Raw genomic sequence first — 18,013 nt, forward strand, 5'->3', positions numbered from 1 at the left:
GTGGAACTTTTCTGCGCAGTTACTAACAGCATCAGGTTATTGTCGATTGCTTACCGAAATTTTTCATTGTGCAATTTTTAACCAAATCGGTTTCAGTGCTCTAAATTTTCAAAATTACCATTTACTTTTTTTTTTTTTTTTTTTTTTTTTTTATTGAATTTTTTTTTTTATACATACATGGTTACATAAAATATTGAAAAATGTATAAAAAATTATTGAAATAAATGTACATAATTAAAAAAAATCCCACAAAGGCGAAGCCTGAGTGTGGGTATTATAAGTATTTTTATCTTATTTCTATGGTTTAAGTGAAGATACAATATTAAATATAAATTTAAGTTATTTTAAAAGAGTTACTGTAGAGATACAATACAAGAAACTAAATCATGTAACATGTAAAAGTTTTAAAATAACACAAAAAATAAGGTAAATACTAGTTTTTGAAGACATCTTAAAAAGTGAATTAGCAGACAAAGCATTACAAACAATAAAATATATCCGCTGTTTTGTATGTATGTGAAATAATAAAAAATAATGTATACATTGATATAAATGTTACAGATAGCTTTGCTAAAACTTATAAGAAAAAAATATCTAGTTCAGTGTTTTTTAGCCAAGATTTGATGTACTTTTTAAAAGATTGAAGGTTTACACACGTGTCCCTTTTAAAGGTTGTACATAAAGAATTATACATTTTTGGAGCAATAAAACTAATATGCCTTTGGGCCAACCTGGTTTTGCAGTGAGGCACAGCATATTCACAAGCGCCATGTCGTTGGCTGGCACGATTTGAATTTTTAATAAAGTTGTTTGGTCGCGTATAAATAAATTTAAGACATTGAGCACTATAAGTCTGCTTAAGGTCCAAAATTTCAGTTTCTTGGAACAATTGTTTAGAGGGATAGGATTTAGTCTTTTGGTACATTATCTTAATAATTGATTTTTGTGCAATTTCTAGTGGTTTTACATGATTGTTGAAAGTTCCGCCCCAGCCAATTATTCCATAGGAAAGAGATGAATGAACTAGTGAGTCATAAACTAGTTTCATGGTTTTTATATTTACTACATTACTCATTCTTTTAAAAATATATTTTAGGTATCTCAATTTGTTAACAGTTTTTTCAATATGGCTGGTCCATTTAAGTTGACAATCTATAGTTACACCTAAATACTTAATAAGTTTTCCAGATTTCATCTCCTCACAGTTACAGAATGTGTTTGGGTTACAATTTACGTTATGAAACTTCAAATTAAGATTGGTTTTAGGAGCCGACTTCTGTGTGTTATAGAAAGGAATACAAATAGTTTTATCGTAATTTAGGGTAAGTAGATTTCTATCTAGCCACTCTTTGACAATAGTAATACATTTGTTAGCTTTATTAGTAGTATCTTCCCATGATTTTCCTTGGACTGTTATTGCAGTATCGTCAGCAAACGAGAAAATTTTACCAGGTATTTTAATATTACATAAGTCATTTATATATATTAGAAAGAGTAACGGCCCCAATACAGTTCCTTGTGGTACACCATGTTTTACTAAATCAAAATTGCTCAAATATGTTCCAATTTTTGTGCATTGTTGGCGATTCAATATATAATTTTGTAACAGCATGAGACATTTGTGTTGAATTCCAATGTTGGATATTTTCTTTAAGAGAGTTCTATGGTTGACTGTGTCAAAGGCTTTCTTTAAATCTAAAAAAATGGTTAAAGTTTTGATGTTTGAGTCCAGGTTAGAATAAATGTTTTTGGTTAAATTAAATATAGCATCATCAGTACCTAGTTTAGTTCTAAAGCCATATTGGTTAGGTGAAAGGAGTGAGTTTGATTCCAGAAAATCGACGATACGTTTTTTAATGCATTTTTCTAATATCTTAGACAATTGAGAAGTTAATGTGATTGGTCTGTAGTTGTCTGTTTTACATCTAGGTCCTGATTTGTGTATTGGGATGATGTTAGCTAGTTTGAATTTATTCGGAAAAATACTATCTCTGATGCATGCGTTAAATATATGGTGTAATGGTTTGATTATATGTTTTTTTATAGATTTAATTGTAGTGTTACTTAAGTTGTCTGGGCCATTTGCAGACCTAGCGTTTAGATTGTCAATGTGGTTTGTGATTTCAAGTTCAGTTATTTCAGGAAATTCGGAAAGTTCGAAGGTAGAATTTTTTGTCTTCAGAAAGTCTGGGGGTACATGCTCAGAGTGCAAGCTAAGAGAAGGATTATTGCCAATTAGGGTAGAGGCGATGTTTGTAAAAAAGTGGTTGAAATTGGTTGCAATATCTTTAGGATTATCAAGGATTATATTATTTTCAGTTATAATTTTTTGAGGAATTTTGTGTTCTTTTTGATTCCTGTTTGAGATCTCATTTATGATGTTCCATGTTTTTCGTGAGTCGTTATGTGCTTTTTGTAGTTGTTCAGAGTAATACTGGTGTTTGCATTTTTTTATAAGAGTATTTAGATAATTTCTATATATAATATAATGGTTACGTTTGTTGTAGTTTTGTGCTTCATTTGTGGATAGGCAATGCTTTTCATGAGTTTTATAAGATTTGAACAGTTTATTTCTATGCTGAATTGAGATTATTAATCCACGTGTAATCCATGGTTTTATGTGTCTGTGTTTACTTTTTGGTGCTGCTAATGGTTCATAACATTTTTCAATATGGTTTTGAATTATATCATAAAAGTTATTTAGAGATATATTTGTGTCATCATTAGAAAGCACTGAGACCCATGTTTCGGCTGTTAGTGAGATGTCTAGAGATATGTAATTAATTTTGGTTTTGATTTGCTGACCGTTAATGTGATCTGTGTAGTTAGGTAATTTTTCAGTACAATGACCATAGAAGGTCGGATAGTGGTCTGTTATGTCAATTTTGAAGGTAGCAGATCTATGTGGGTAACTTTTATTTGATTTGAGGAATATGTGATCTAAACATGAATCATTTGGATGATTGGGCCTAGTGGTACTGTTCACGTAAGATAGATAACCTTTGGTATACAGTAAGTTCAAGTATTCATTTGCAGTTGGATTTAATATTGCGTTTTGTATGTTTATGTTGATATCTCCTACAATGAAGGAAAAATCGAATTGGTTCACATTAACTTCATTTATGAATGATTCAATTTCTAGAATGAATAGATTTGTGGATAAAGAGGGAGATCGATATATAGCCAATACTGAATATTTTTTTCCCCTTAAAGTAAATGTTACATGGACAGCATTAGAGTAATTGAATTTTAGTATATTTACATTTATGTTGGATAAAGATAGAGTATTATAAAATAAAGTAAGGCTATCATGCGAGGTATGTCTAGAGGGTATTGACAAGGTATTAAAGTTAGGTAAGCTGAAAGGGACACATTCTCGCATTTGGGTTTCAGTAAGTATTATTATATCTAGCTGGAAAGATAGAGAATTTAAAAGGATACAGAATTCGTCATAGTGTTTCCGGATACTTCTTATATTCATGTTCAGCATGTTGAAGTTAGTATCTTCGAAAATTGCATTTATTTCAATGAAGTTATCGCATTCTTGGGTTTTAGGAACAATATTGTCTGCGTAAGCCATTTTGTGTGTAGTTTTTATTTAATTTTGTCTTTTTTTATATGGGGTCCGAATTATTATAGTGGAATATCATTCGCGTCCTTCACGAAGATTATTGGTGAATCCTGGTTTTTTCGTAGTAATACATTTCCGTTTTTTGTCCAAGCAAATTTGTAACCCATAGATTTTGTAGATCTTGCTAGCCAAAGAAGTTGGTTGTTGGCGGGCGTAAGTTTCTCATTTATGTAAATCTTTGTTTCAGAAGAAGAGTATTTCATATCCTTTGCAGTAAAATGCCCAACTTTCTTTTTTTGGGAAAGTATTCTGTTTTTAGCTTCTTTTGTTCTTAATTTCAATGTGATTGATTTTTTTGTTGAGTAGCAGTTTTCAATGTTGTTGTGCAGAAGTAGATCATCGCACTCTAATTTCTTCAGTATGAGTTCCACCGGAATGTTAGGATTTTCATTTTCTTTTAATTCCAGTCCTTGGATTTCTATAGACGTCTCAAGAGCATTTTGTTGAATTTTGTTGACCATTTGTTTTAAAGTTTTGTTTTCATTTTGTACTTCTTTTATTTTTTGGTAAATTTTTTTCTTTTCTTCCTCATAATCATCAATTTTTTTAGAGAAAAAATCGATTGCTTTGCTTATATCAGTCAATTCACACTTAAGTAGTTTTTTCACTTCGGCGCTCAGCTTCTCTATTAATTTTTCATCCTGAGGAGAGGCAGCTTTTGGCGTGACACAGAAGTCGCATATGAACGAAAGAGTATGTGCCGACTTCGCCGTGAATGACTGTAATTCGGCGCGAGTTAGGCCGCTACATGTAGTGTGAAAATACATACTACATTTTGCACAACGTATGTCTTTTTCAATGTTTGTTGCCTTTTTGCACTGAGCACAGTGAGTTTTGTCGAAAAGAGGCATATTAAATGTTTATTTCAGTTACTTCTGATATTGGAAATATTATTGTTGTAATAGTTGCTTGCAGCTGTCAAGTCTGTAACTATTTGTTCTTGTTTTTGCAGTTTACAGACGTATAAACGTGTAAATTTATAACACTTAACACAGTTTTATAATCACTTTATTCACAGTTGTAATTAAGTAAGGTTAGATTATTTTATTTTGTTAATAATCACTGTTATTACTGGAGCAATTACTTAGAGAACTTGCCATGTAAACCATAGAGAATGTAATTGAAATAGAGAATAAAATAGAGAATAAACTAGAAATAGAGAGTAAACCATAGAGAATGTACTTATAAAACATGATTTCAGATCATTTTTTTTGTTCTTAGGCAAAGCTAAAATATTCGAATTTTATAAAAGTCGAAAGGAACCGATTCCAAAAATAGCCGGTTTCTTGGACAAATAATATTGAGCGATCCAGTGACATCATGTTCAAATTCGTGAAAGGAATATCGTCGTACAAAGAAATCGGGTTCATAAGATTTTTTCTTTTCAGAATTTATTTTTGACATTTTTAATATGTGTTTGGTATGACTTTTATCTTTTTGATTTTTTTATTCGATATTTGTACTTTTTTCATGTTAAAACTATATTTTTCTAAAAAAAATCTTCAATAAATTGGAAAATATTTGAGCGGAAATTAATCGGAAAATGGGTGGGGAAATTTTTACGAAAAACATTAATCTTTTTGATATTATGTGAAGTTTGGAAATCATTAATGTTGAGAAATTATTATTTTCCTGAAAAAAAAGAATTTTCAATGTTACATATGAAGCTAAAGTTGGTGTCAAAGAGTACACATAAGTCTTTAATTTCGGAAACAGATTCGAGATTGATGTTATTAATTGTGTGACATAAATTGACATAAATTTGTATTTTATTTTTTTAAATAATTATTATTATTGTTATGGTGAAGTGCGTTTTTATAAATCTATATGTGATACAGTTCTCCACGGCTACATCAACACTAAACGCAGAAAACCACATTAATTTAACTAATTACTATCCCGAAGAACAAAAAAAAAACAAAAAGGATTTGCATTAATGTTATCCCTCAGCCTTTCGGGCATTTTGCTCTATGGACACTGCATTTTCAATATTAAAATTAAAAAAAAGAATTATAAAGACGCACTTTTCCGTGACAGCCTGTAGATAGGTACATAGGTACTTCTCACGCGCAATGAGAATTAGCAAAACAAGATTGATTATATCTTTGTGCAGTCAACAACACATATCTATGCTTTAGATTAATTGGGTATAAAAACAGATGCTTTAGTCCAATCTTATTCAAACCGGTTTGAAGCGTGAATTCTCCGAATCAAAATGAAAGGTAGCTATATAATATGTACCTATATTAATTTATTGCATATAGTTTGTAATTCACGTAATTGCTCACTCAAGGCTAAATATTATTATGTCATCAATTTTTAATTCTTACAAATAACTTTACAAAGATTGCCGTGTGCCTTCCCCATCGTCTTCTCCCCACAATATTCCCCAACCTTAGCACTGGCTAAGGGCATTTGAAATTCTGGTGCAGTAATCTGAAATTAATCTGAATTGTATTTTTACGCTAATCGCCACCAGAATATTAGTTTGTTCTGCGGACCATTTTAATGAGAAGCGTACATGTTGTGGTGACTTGGTTTACTTGTACGATTGCGTTTGATTATGAAAGATATTTTCTGTTGGGATTTTATTATTTTCATCAACTTATCAATAAGGATAAAAATTACTCTAAATAACAATATAGTCAAGCATTTTTTAGTTTAACAAAAAACAAAACAAAATATTAGTGCGCTGCATATAACCTTTTGGACCATATTATGTATTTATATTATTTAAAATGTACTTTACATTTTGTAACTTTATTTATTTTATAAATCAATACCATGGTACAATGGCTTTACCATTGTTACAATGTACAAAAGACACCTAGTTAACACAATTTTTGTATTTTTTTTAAAAAGCAACACCTAAGAGGAGGTTTGAAATAGCTCAAAAACATTTTCAGGTTTTTTTACTAATTATTTTATTTATCTAACATTGTTTTTTAATGAAAATATCCGATGTGACCAAGTTGCCTCCAAATATTTGATGAAAGATCAGACCAAAGAAAATGTAAATAATGATTTTGTTAATTATTTCTCTGATAGTAATATGTTACATAAATAGCAATATGTTACATAAATGTAATTACAGGACAACTGGGTTTGAACCAGAGGAGATGCCTCAAAGTATGTACCTACCAAGGGCCAAAATTTCTGATATAGAAAGCATTGTAAGACAACTTAAAAACTCTTCTCCTGGAATTGATAATATCAGAATGAGCGATATTAAAAAACACATATCTACCTTAGGTCCAATTATAACCCATTTTGTTAATAGAATCTTATTTGAGGCAAAAATTCCAGATGACTTAAAATGTAGTATCATCCGACCCATTTATAAAGGCGGTGATCACACTGTATTGGGTAATTATAGACCGATTAGTATTTTGCCATCACTCGAAAAAATCCTTGAAAAATACATTCAGCTGAAATCGATTAAATATTTAGAAGATTTTTCTATTATTGATACAAATCAATACGGCTTCCAGAAAAAAAGGGCACTGAAATGCTAATTCAGAAGTTTGCCAGCCTAATAAATAATGAATTAAATAGTAAAAATCATGTATTAGTCTTATTTATAGATTATTCCATGGCATTTGACACTATTGATCATAAAAAAATATTGAAAATATTAGAAATCATAGGAATAAGAGGGAAACTTCTAAAACTCTTTGAAAATTACTTGAACAACCGATGCATGAAAATAAAACTTTTGAACACCTTAAGTAAACAAAGGAAAATATTAGCAGGCGTTCCTCAAGGTTCCATATTGGGACCGATTTTATATATTAGGTATTTATGTATCTTTTATTAAGTACATTTTTAAACATGTAAAACACTTTGTATATGCGGACGATACTGCATTGGTGTTTCTCGCAGTGATTTGCAATTATGTATTGAACTATTACAAAAATATGAAAAAACTGGTTTAATTATAAATGCCAAAAAAACTAAATTGATACATATTAGATCACCCAATGCTAAGGCAAATATTATTACACCTGAAATAAAGACACACACTTCAAATTGCTTACATGTTGGTATTCCTGCAATATGTACATGTGAAAATATTGAACTGGCCACAGAGTATGTATATTTAGGTATTATTATTGATTGTTTTTTCAAATGGGACATACAAATAAATAAAGTATGTGAACGTCTGAGATCTATTGTTAATAGATTATATAAATTAAAATTCTATGTTCCAATACGTACACTTAGAATAATTTATTTATCACTAGCTGAATCTATTATAAGGTATGGAATCACAGCTTGGGGGCTTTCATGTAAAACAAATATAAACCATGTTCAATCAGTTCAAAATTCACTAGTTAAATTATTAGCTCATAAAAGTTTATACGAACAAAGGCATAATGTTCCATACCTTTATCAGAATCTTAAAATTTTCTCAGTAAGATCAATTCTGTGGTATAAAATTATATTTCAGCATATGAATAGCCCTATATACATAAATAGACTGGACCACACTTACAATACTCGTTTTACGTTAAATGAAGGACTAATTGTACCTAAGCATTTAAACAAATATGGACAAAAAACACTGGACTACATGATACCTAGGTGCTGAAATATGTTACCTGCTGAAATAAAAAAATGTACAAATGTAAAAACAAATATTATGTTGAAAAATTGTCTCGCTGAAAGAAATAGTTTGTATTAGAGTCTAATACAAACTATAGGTAGATACTATCACTGTTGTGTATATGTTTTATATTTTTAAAACAAATTGTTATTTTTATTATTATCACTGTTTTCATTAAGTAAAATAAGTTTTTATCTTTTTTAAATATTTTTTATGTGAAAAGTTGCCATCGACAAACTACTGAAAAGTAGTTTATTGGAACTTTTCTATTTTTTCTGTATTTTTATTTTATTATTTACTGTAATATGTATTTTTTTGTCTTGCTTTCTTTATAAAAAAAAAAATTATAAAAAAATTCGTTAAAAATGGTCTGCAGAACAAACCAATATTCTGTCGTGCACAATCGCTCTATGTGCCTACTAACAAAAGTGCTGCCATTTATATTTTCATAGAGAACTATGAAGGTTTTTCGCGAATCTTCTTTGCGTGGTACTATATTATAGGTTATCGGGAAAAACTTCACCTTGCAGACAACACAGCGCGGAAATTTTTTTGTGTGAATTTGTTATGAATAAAAAATATATTAATTCGTAAGGATTTTTTTTCCTTCAGGTGTAATTGTTTTCTTTACGGTGCTCGTAGTAGCATACTCGAGCGTGGTGCGCCTAGTCCCAAGGGCGGAACCGGTCTGCAAGGATCTGGATGGCTTCGTGACGAACTTCCCCAACGTGGACGATTGCACCACCTTCTGGGTCTGCATCATGGATGATATGGAAGCGCTCTTTATGCACTGCAAGAAAGGCCTCTGGTTCAACCCTCTGATCGAAGTAATTTTTTTTTTGGCTTAACTCCACAAAGAAAGACTTTAAGAAAATAATTTGCCTCGGGGCCTATTGTCATCTATTGGGATACTGTCTTAGGGTTTTTTTTTAGGAAAAGAAGTTGTAGAAGGAAGGAAATCATCAGTTCAACAAGCTGTTGAACTGACGAACTGACGAACGAGTCGTAGAAATTCGTAGTAGATCCGTTCTCATGTGACAAATATCAAAGGTATATAAAAATTAAGGGGGCGTTTGGCGTGTTTCCCTATGCTTCACTATGCACGGGTGCTAAAGGGATCAATGACACTAGGAGCATCTTACATTGAAATACTGGTAGAACAAGGATATGATGACGCTTGTGTTCATTTACATTAATTTGTTTTTCTTCTCTCGTAATATTGCGTTATTTATTTTATGATGGTTATATCATTTTATAAATTTTAATTTACCTTATCTGCTAAGCGCCTTACTAAAAATGTAAATATCACACAACGCGTAAAGTCAGAATAGTGAAAAACTTGATTAAAAACCGTGGGGTTTGTAGGGTTAAAACGGTCTTAAACCAGTCCGAGACCGGTAACGTTGAATGGGCTCATAAGACTCTAATTACTAAGACAGATTGTTTGTACCTATACATATATATATATATATTTTTTACTTTCTTTTCTTTTAATTCCACTACCAAAATTAGATATATTTTTCGTTTATCAATTACATACATATATTTTTAAACAACCGTATTTATGCGGAAACTTCACTGAATTTTTCAACCCTGTAGGAATGTAATATTATATAAACATGCGTACAAAACAGTTTACGTCCCAATAAATTTAAAATTTAAATTAATAATATGAATAAGTCTTCTCAATGTTCCATAACCGCTGTTTTATGGCCTTTAAACAGCCTTGAAAGCCACAGAAAAATATTTACAGGACTTGATTACATTACATTTATTATACCCTAATTTTTTTAAATTGTTTAAATCGGCAATTAAAAGGGAGTAGCTTAATTAATAATTAAAAGCAGATTAATCAGAAATCGAATTTATTTTTAATTTTTTGTTGTAATTCCTCATAAGCACTTTCGTATTTTGCCTTTTTCATGATACCTAAAAGAGACTTAAAGAGTAAAAAAAAACCTATTCAATTAAATTTTATTAACGTTAACAAGATTAAAAATATTTAGATTTCCACTGTATTGGGAGTATTTATACGGAAATGGATGGGAGGTTCCACTTTTACGTCTCATTTCCATTTCCATTCCCATACCCTTAAGCTTCACAACATACCTTGATTGGGGATGCCATAGTCCCCTCTGGCTCCGGGAAGATAGGACTATCACGCAATATTCGTATTATAAACAATTCATTTAGATCTTACTTCAGTCCTGCCTCGCTTTAATTAATTTACCCAAACTGTTATTAAAATAATATGTTATTGTTTTTAGACATGCGACGATCCTGCTAATGTTCCTGAAGGCGTCTGTACCGTTGTAAGACACTAAGGAAACACCGGCCACGGAACCAAACATATTTAATATACCACCCACCTCATGACTAATCCACAACTGATAGGAAGATCATCCTAAAACATTTACACAGATTTACTTTTGAAACATTTGTCCTTTTATAATACACAGGTTAATAAATTAAATGGTAACAAAGCGTTGTTTTTCATTAACCCTCCAGTTTTGCACAATATTCCAGTTCCTTATGTAATATCTTAGTATTTAAAAATCACGAGTCACCGTGTTCGTACAAGCTAATTTCCGAAACCGTCCAACCGATTTCAACGATATTTTTTGAATGGGTATGGTTGGTTCTAGTTTGAAATATAGAATAATTTTGGACCCGATAGGTGGCGCTGTTGTTGAGATATAAAAAATATATGTTTTTCAGATTTTTCATACAAAAATACATAAAACCACAAATGTTGACTTCCCTACATAGAAGGCGGCCTGTAGCAGGACAACGTCTTATATTATAATATGCATTGCAAATGAGTTAAATTCTAACTGGTTTCTATTCTTAATATATACAAATTCAGCCTGCGTATGTTTGCAAAACTCGAAAAGTAGTCGACGATATCGCTGAAAATTTCAAAGTTTGTTATTATTGGCACCAGAAGTGTTCAGATAGGTTTAAATGGTAAAAAAAGCCGAGGACGCAATATCTCTGCATTGGAATGACATACGGAGTCGAATGAAAGTCGATGTAATGTAGTTTTTTAACAGTAACATTGTGGTATACAGTCGTGAATGGTGGAATAAGTCGGAGGCGCCCGAGAAAGACATTGGCAATAGTGAAACACTGCGGGGGATTCACTAGTATCTATTAGTATCTACTAGATTCTATTAGATTAGAGTATTGACGTATATTATGGTTTACAGAATCAAGCCTGCTTTGAGCATAATATCGGAACTCTAATTTAATTTATTGCATTAAAAATATAAAAAAGAAATTGGGAAGCCCAAAGCATACGTATGACTGGATTACGAATCTGGAAAATACGTGACGCGTAACCAAATTTAAGCTTTGAGCATCTGGCTTTCAGTTTATGCTTTACGCATATTTGGCGCAAGCCTAAGATAAAGCTAACATTCCTTTGGTAGAAAATATCAAGAGTATAAATGAAAAAATAAACGCCCTCCGTGGTCGAGGCGTAAGGCTCTCGACCAGAAATCCGAAGGTCGCGGGCTCAAATTCCGGCATTCAGAATTGAATCGTTGCTTTAAATGGCTTTAGCAGGGTTTGGTGACCAGATCTGAATAGCCAGCTACTCCCCATCTTCCTCTTTCCCATCTCCTTCCCCTTCCCACTACCTTCAACCTGACAACATACCCCAATTGGGGATGCTACAGTCTTACTGATTCCAGACAGTTGGGAGCAGTGACACTTGTGCGGTATTCACATAAAAAAATATTAAAATTTATCTATAGATTTTTCATTTTCAACTCAATAAACTAACGCAACTAAATTGTGGAAAATTTACCAGAAGCATAAGAACATGTAGAGGTAACCCTTTTTTTAATATACGCCCAGAAATGTAATTTTAGCATTTCTCTTTTAACTCTGAAACCATTTACATTGCGGAATCACAAAAATTAATCAGGCTGCATAATAATATTTTTGGTATTCCAAAGGGTACCCAATTTAAGGGTAGTAAATAAAAAACCTTTACCAAAAGAACTTTATATAGTTTATTTTTTTTAAACACATCTTCTTCATTATGTGATCCTGACAGTTTGTCCATTGACATGTTGTTTGAAGTGATAAAATATAATTGTGTACAATTTAACATTTACCAAAGGGAGGTCTTCTTCTTTCGTATGGTGGGGGGTCAGAGGGGGACACCTAGGTCTGCGGGCCATTCTAGGGCCTCAGGAGTCGCCATGTGAACCTCATCTAATCCGCCCGGGAACGAATGGAGCGGGCATTCATTGACGACATATTCGATGGTCTGTACCGCACCACATTCACACATCGCCGACTCTTTAAGGCCCCATCTGTGCCTCATGTTGGCACAACGGCAACGGGAGCACCTTAACCTATTGATGGCGGACCAGGTAATGAAAACCCAGGATGTCTCTCGGTGGAGTCCTGTATGAAGTGGACCAAAGGGAGGTATCCTGAGGAGTATGCAGGGCCCTGATCTAATAGGCGAATGATTTGTATTTTTGTGTAGCGCCATTTTTATAAAAAATAATTTAAAGGAATGTTAAATGTTAGATATTATCACCGCCTTGGCAATACAGCGCTCGGAGTGGACTGCTACTATTGCGCCCGCATAGATTACGATTTAAGAGATAACGAATATGGTCTATGATTAGTTTTTAAGTTGGGTCTTTCGTCCAGCATGTTATTTGTGCATAATATTATATCAACGACGTACAATTAGAGTGACAGACGCAATGTTTGAGACTCATGGAAGAAATTAAAATAGAGTGACAGGCTTAATGTTCGAGACTCATGGAAGAAATTAAAGTAGAGTGACAGACGCAATGTTCGAGACTCATGGAAGAAATTAAAGTAGAGTGACAGACGCAATGTTCGAGACTCATGGAAGAAATTAAAGTAGAGTGACAGACGCAATGTTCGAGACTCATGGAAGAAATTAAAAATAGAGTGACAGATATAATGTTCGAGACTCGTGAAAGTAATTTTTAATATTTCATAATTGTGGAGTTTTAAAAACCAGCACTAATAGGTATCTGATTCTATTTACATAATGAGTTATGTACTTAGCAATGTTGAGTGTCGTTTCAGAAAATGCAGGTACATGTTTTTCAACATGTGCCTGCATATATACTTATCATGTGACAGTTTTTAATCAAAGATATCATCACTGTCAGTAACTTTTTATCTTCGATTTCGATTAATTTAGTTTATCTTCGATTTCAATTAATTTAGTATAAAAACAGTTGCTATTAACAATCAATTCAATCAGTTTCAGAGTGTTTTCGGAAAATCACAATGAAAGGTAGCTATATTCATTGTCTGTTATTTGTATTTCCACTATACATAATTCTGCTTACTAGAAATTTACAAAATATTTGCGAGATTTCAGTTTTGTGTATATATTAATCGTGTTGTTTTTGATTTGTCGTTTTTGACTGTCGGATTGTTTCCAAAAAAAAAGGAATCAATAAATTTTCGATGATTCATTGTGATTGTGTGTTGATGATAGACCTAAACATATGTGTAATGTAACAAGTAATGATTGAAATGTGTTGCTTTGAAATATATATTTTTTAACTTTTTAATGACTAAAATAACTGGCTTTAAAAATTAAAAAAAATATTTAAAATATTCCCATAAAAAGCGTCTGTATAGACTATCTTTATTCTGAGGAGTGAAGACTGAATCAATTAACCAGGTCCATTTATTATATGGTGACTTTCAATTATAAATTTTATAAACGCCGCTTGTCCTGGTTTGATCAATTAACCAAACCGCTTTGTTTTTTAACCAGTCCCTTTGTTCTTATTTTATGATGACTGCCACCCTCAACTACACCCTTTATTCTTATTATGATGTCTACATACAACCAAACCCCTTCATCTCGTTTTTTGGACAATATTTCTACTCAACAAGATTTAGAACGTGTCCCTTAACCATACATCTAGTCCTTGTTTTTATGATGACTGTAATCATTAACAACAACTACAACCTTCTCTTTATTCAGTGATAATCTGATTTCATAAACCAAACCCCCTCACCTCGCTGTTTGGACGATATCTCAAGATCCTTTGTGACTACAGCAAGTTCCAACTTGCACTGAAGGCGCATCAGATGTTGGCCTGCCTTTCTAAACGCAGTTGCTTTCTGTTCCAGGCTTCACAGTATTCCTAGTGTTGGCAGGACTAGCCTTGGCCCTCGCTGAGGTGCCAGTGTGTCCCAAGCCAGAACCCGGCGGTGACGTCATCCAGTTCCCCAACCCAGATGACTGCTCCACATTCTACAAGTGCCTGGACCTTGACCCAATTCTGATCGATTGCTACCCCGGACTTTGGTTCAACCCCGATGAGAATGTGAGCCTATCTTCATTAAGTTTTCTTCCAGTTTTTGGTCAAATACCTTGTGACAACCGTTTTCAGTTCTGATCGTGTACCTACTACCCTGAACTCTGGTTCAATCCTTGAAGATACAGCCTCTCTCTATGAAGTTTTTTACCATTTTTTTCTACAATACCTTGTGCCACCTTTTTTTAGTTCTTATAGAGTATTATCATGGTCTCTTGTTCAATACTTATGAGATTATTGCCCAATCTAATAACATCTATACGTTGTAGTAAAGATGCAATACTTCAAAGTCCTTCACCCTAGACCAACAAATTTTGACTAAAAGCACAGTAGTAGTGTACAATGTACGAGTATCAAATAAACACGAGGTTCTGAAGCAAGAAGGGTATAAAAGAGCTTTTACTAAAGTTATCCAAAACAAATTCAAATATTTTACAATTTATAATATTAAATGGAACACAGTAAATACTAATTATTTCAAAGAGTACTTTTGCGAGTCTTGTGATTGTTGAATTGCAGGAAATATGTATAAGTGATATCGTTTAATTACATTTGCTAAATAAAAATGATATGACTGATGATTAAGTGTCAAGGGCATGCAAATCAATCATATTGTGTTATCTTCTCGAGAGCAACATTTCTGTGTACAATATGCACTTATATTTTCTGATTTTTTTTATAATCAATTTGTAAAAACCCAATATTATCAATAAGTATGACGGCGTCTAATCTTCTGTAGAGAATTTCACGAAAGAGAAAGAATTTGAACAATTCTTAAAATTTCAAAGTAAATTTTCAAGTTCTATGAAAGTTCTTTTCATGTTCTGTTATTATTTCAGTTTTGTCAAGAAACTGGCCTATAATTAAATTAAAACAGAACTTGAATCGGACTCTCACAGAACCCGAAAATGAACGTTGAAATTTGATGAATTGTTAATGAACCCATCCTAAAAAAATGAGAATTTAAATTTTATGATTGAATTATAGATTTCGTTCACTCATTATTTACAAGAGTTTGGTCATTTCTTTCACTTGTTTTGTTTCTTTCATATGTTTCACTTTTTTCAATTCTTATATTTCTTTTAAATCTATCACTTCTTTAATTTTTTGTATTTCTTTAATTTCTTAAATATTCTTTACTTAAATTAATTTCTTTCATTTCCATTATTTCTCTCACTTCCTTCGTTTATCTCATTTCTTTTATTTCTTTCACTTCTTCCATTTCTCTCATTTCTTTCATTTATTTATTTTCTTTAATTTCTCTAATTTCTTTCACTTCTTTCATTTCTTCGATTTCTTTGATTTCTCTCTTTTTTTCATTTCTTTCAATTTTCAAATAATAAGTTTTATAAATTTAAAAAATATTTTGTCTACGTTACCTCATTTGTTCTACTACTGTCGAAAGAATTCTTCATTTAATTACCTATATTTTTAGGTATTATGTATACTATATCAATTATTAAACATGATTCAGTATAACGGCAGTCAACGGCAGATATTGTCATCTCGTTACCACGCTAAACTTGGTAGTGGTGGTCCAGTGCCCAAAGAAGGGTGCATCTAAAACTGTCTCTCAATGTGGTTATCTTCATTTTCAGGTGTGCGACTATCCTGCGAACGTCCCCGAAGGAGTGTGCGTGCCTCCAGTATTGACCACGAAGACCCCAGTGATCACCGAGTAAAATACCTTATCGAGCTCTTTTTAATGTCACAAAAATGCAATAAAAGTCTTTATTATCTGCAAAATTTTATTTATCTTGTCCCCATTTTAATACACATATTTGTAAGCTGTTGTCGAAAACAAAAGACTACAATATTTTTTGTGAATGTTTCTTGTAAGTGAAAACAACACTTTTTGTCTAAATTTAGAATAGGGAACAAGTGTACAGATCTAAAATTCCGTTCTCTTATGCTCTCAATATGTTAGTAAAAACCTAACTGCTAGTTCACTTCACTTCTGGAGGGGCGAACCATTATTCTAGAGACATCTCTTGGATTATTCTGTAAACTTAATGAGCTGTACGAGTATATGCTACGTAGCTTGAACTGTGATAGTTTTAACTTGTAATAATTCAATTATAGAGATTGGATATTTATTTTATAACTAATTTGTTAGTAGCTGGATTTGCTTAAAAATAAAATATTTAAGATTACTTCCATTCGTTTCTAATGACATTCTTCAATGACCTGTGATTATTTCTGATATGAAATAAAGAAGAACACAATAAATGTTATGTAGTCGTGTGTCTTGATTCAAAAGTAGCTTAAATATAGTCAGAAATTCCCAATTAAAAACTGAGTTTTACCATCGTGTGAAATCAGCATGGCGATACACTATATCAGGTAAAAAGAGAAACAGGGCTAAATAGGGTAGAACCAAAAGTTATTAAGTCTGTGGCAACATTGGTTTCCAGTCAAATTCACATGGAATACATTTTGAAAGTGTTAATTATCTGTTGTTGAGAGATTACTGAGAAACATTTTTTTGATAATTTTCACGCAAGTCATTTAACCTAAACAACTGAATTTTTTTTAATTTTGTCTCATGTATGCCTTTCGAATATAGTATTGGCTGAAGAAAACGGTAAAGTTCGAACGCTTACCTTGTATTTTATGCATGTAAGAATGATGTTTTTTCCACAAATGCTAATTTGTACAGATTTGGTATTTGATACCTCTTGAGACTATAATTTTTAGAACGATTCCGTTCGATTTTACATTTCAGTAAGCTCAACGCCACAGCCTGAGAAAACGGCATTCAAATTTCGAACCCAAGCCGCATTCATGCCATTCCGAGTGATACTTTTTTACACAAATGCTTCATTTTACAGATTTTGTCATTGATTCCACTCAAGTTTACAATTTTTAGAACGATTCCAAAATTTCAGTCGGTTAAATAGAGAATTACAAGACGACTTTCAAAGATTGAAAATAAGCCTCGCATTTGTGCCCGTGACAATGATATTCAGGTCATTTTAGCTCCATAGAAAGTGAAAAATCGGCCTCCTAAGTTCAAACCCAAGCCTTGCAACAATATTACCACATATATTGAACCAAATGTGTTTGCAAATATTAAACATTAGGGCAGGGCCACAATATTTTCCCGACCCGATGATTAAGTTTTTGTCTGATATTTTGAAAACCTTTCTACTCAATAAAATTGGTTGATAAAATTAGATATACTCGATAAATTTTTGATTCATCATATCTGTTAGAAAATATAGAATATCGTTGCCCTGAACACAATACCAGATCAAACGATTTATTTATAACATCACACTGTAAAGCCAAATATGCGGACTTATCGAAATATGTGACTGGTTTTCGCTACAATTTGACGAGTCAACAGATATATCAGACACCGCACAATTATCAGTTATGGTGGGAATGATATTTAGTAACTTCACAGTAAAAGAGGATGTGTTGCAAATATTA

General features: G+C 32.1%; 1 protein-coding gene and 1 long non-coding RNA gene across 2 annotated transcripts; both read left to right on the forward strand.

The window, feature by feature from the left end:
• The first annotated feature begins 5,742 nt into the window (after positions 1-5,742).
• LOC149422156 (uncharacterized) lies at positions 5,743-10,711 on the forward strand. The gene is made up of 3 exons (XR_016302409.1): positions 5,743-5,853; positions 8,850-9,064; positions 10,505-10,711. It is a non-coding gene; the product is annotated as an uncharacterized LOC149422156 (long non-coding RNA).
• A 2,759-nt stretch (positions 10,712-13,470) lies between these two features.
• Positions 13,471-16,324, forward strand: LOC149422157 (peritrophin-1-like). The gene is made up of 3 exons (XM_089633632.1): positions 13,471-13,536; positions 14,391-14,587; positions 16,177-16,324. Exons 1-3 carry the CDS (start codon positions 13,530-13,532, stop codon positions 16,258-16,260), a joined length of 288 nt encoding a protein of 95 aa, XP_089489758.1. The 5' UTR covers positions 13,471-13,529; the 3' UTR covers positions 16,261-16,324.
• The last annotated feature ends 1,689 nt before the right edge of the window (positions 16,325-18,013 follow it).

This window comes from Hesperophylax consimilis, chromosome 7, assembly GCF_061612785.1.
Source record: "Hesperophylax consimilis isolate HC1 chromosome 7, BYU_Hcon_1.0, whole genome shotgun sequence".
NCBI classification, from domain to species: Eukaryota; Metazoa; Arthropoda; class Insecta; order Trichoptera; family Limnephilidae; genus Hesperophylax; species Hesperophylax consimilis.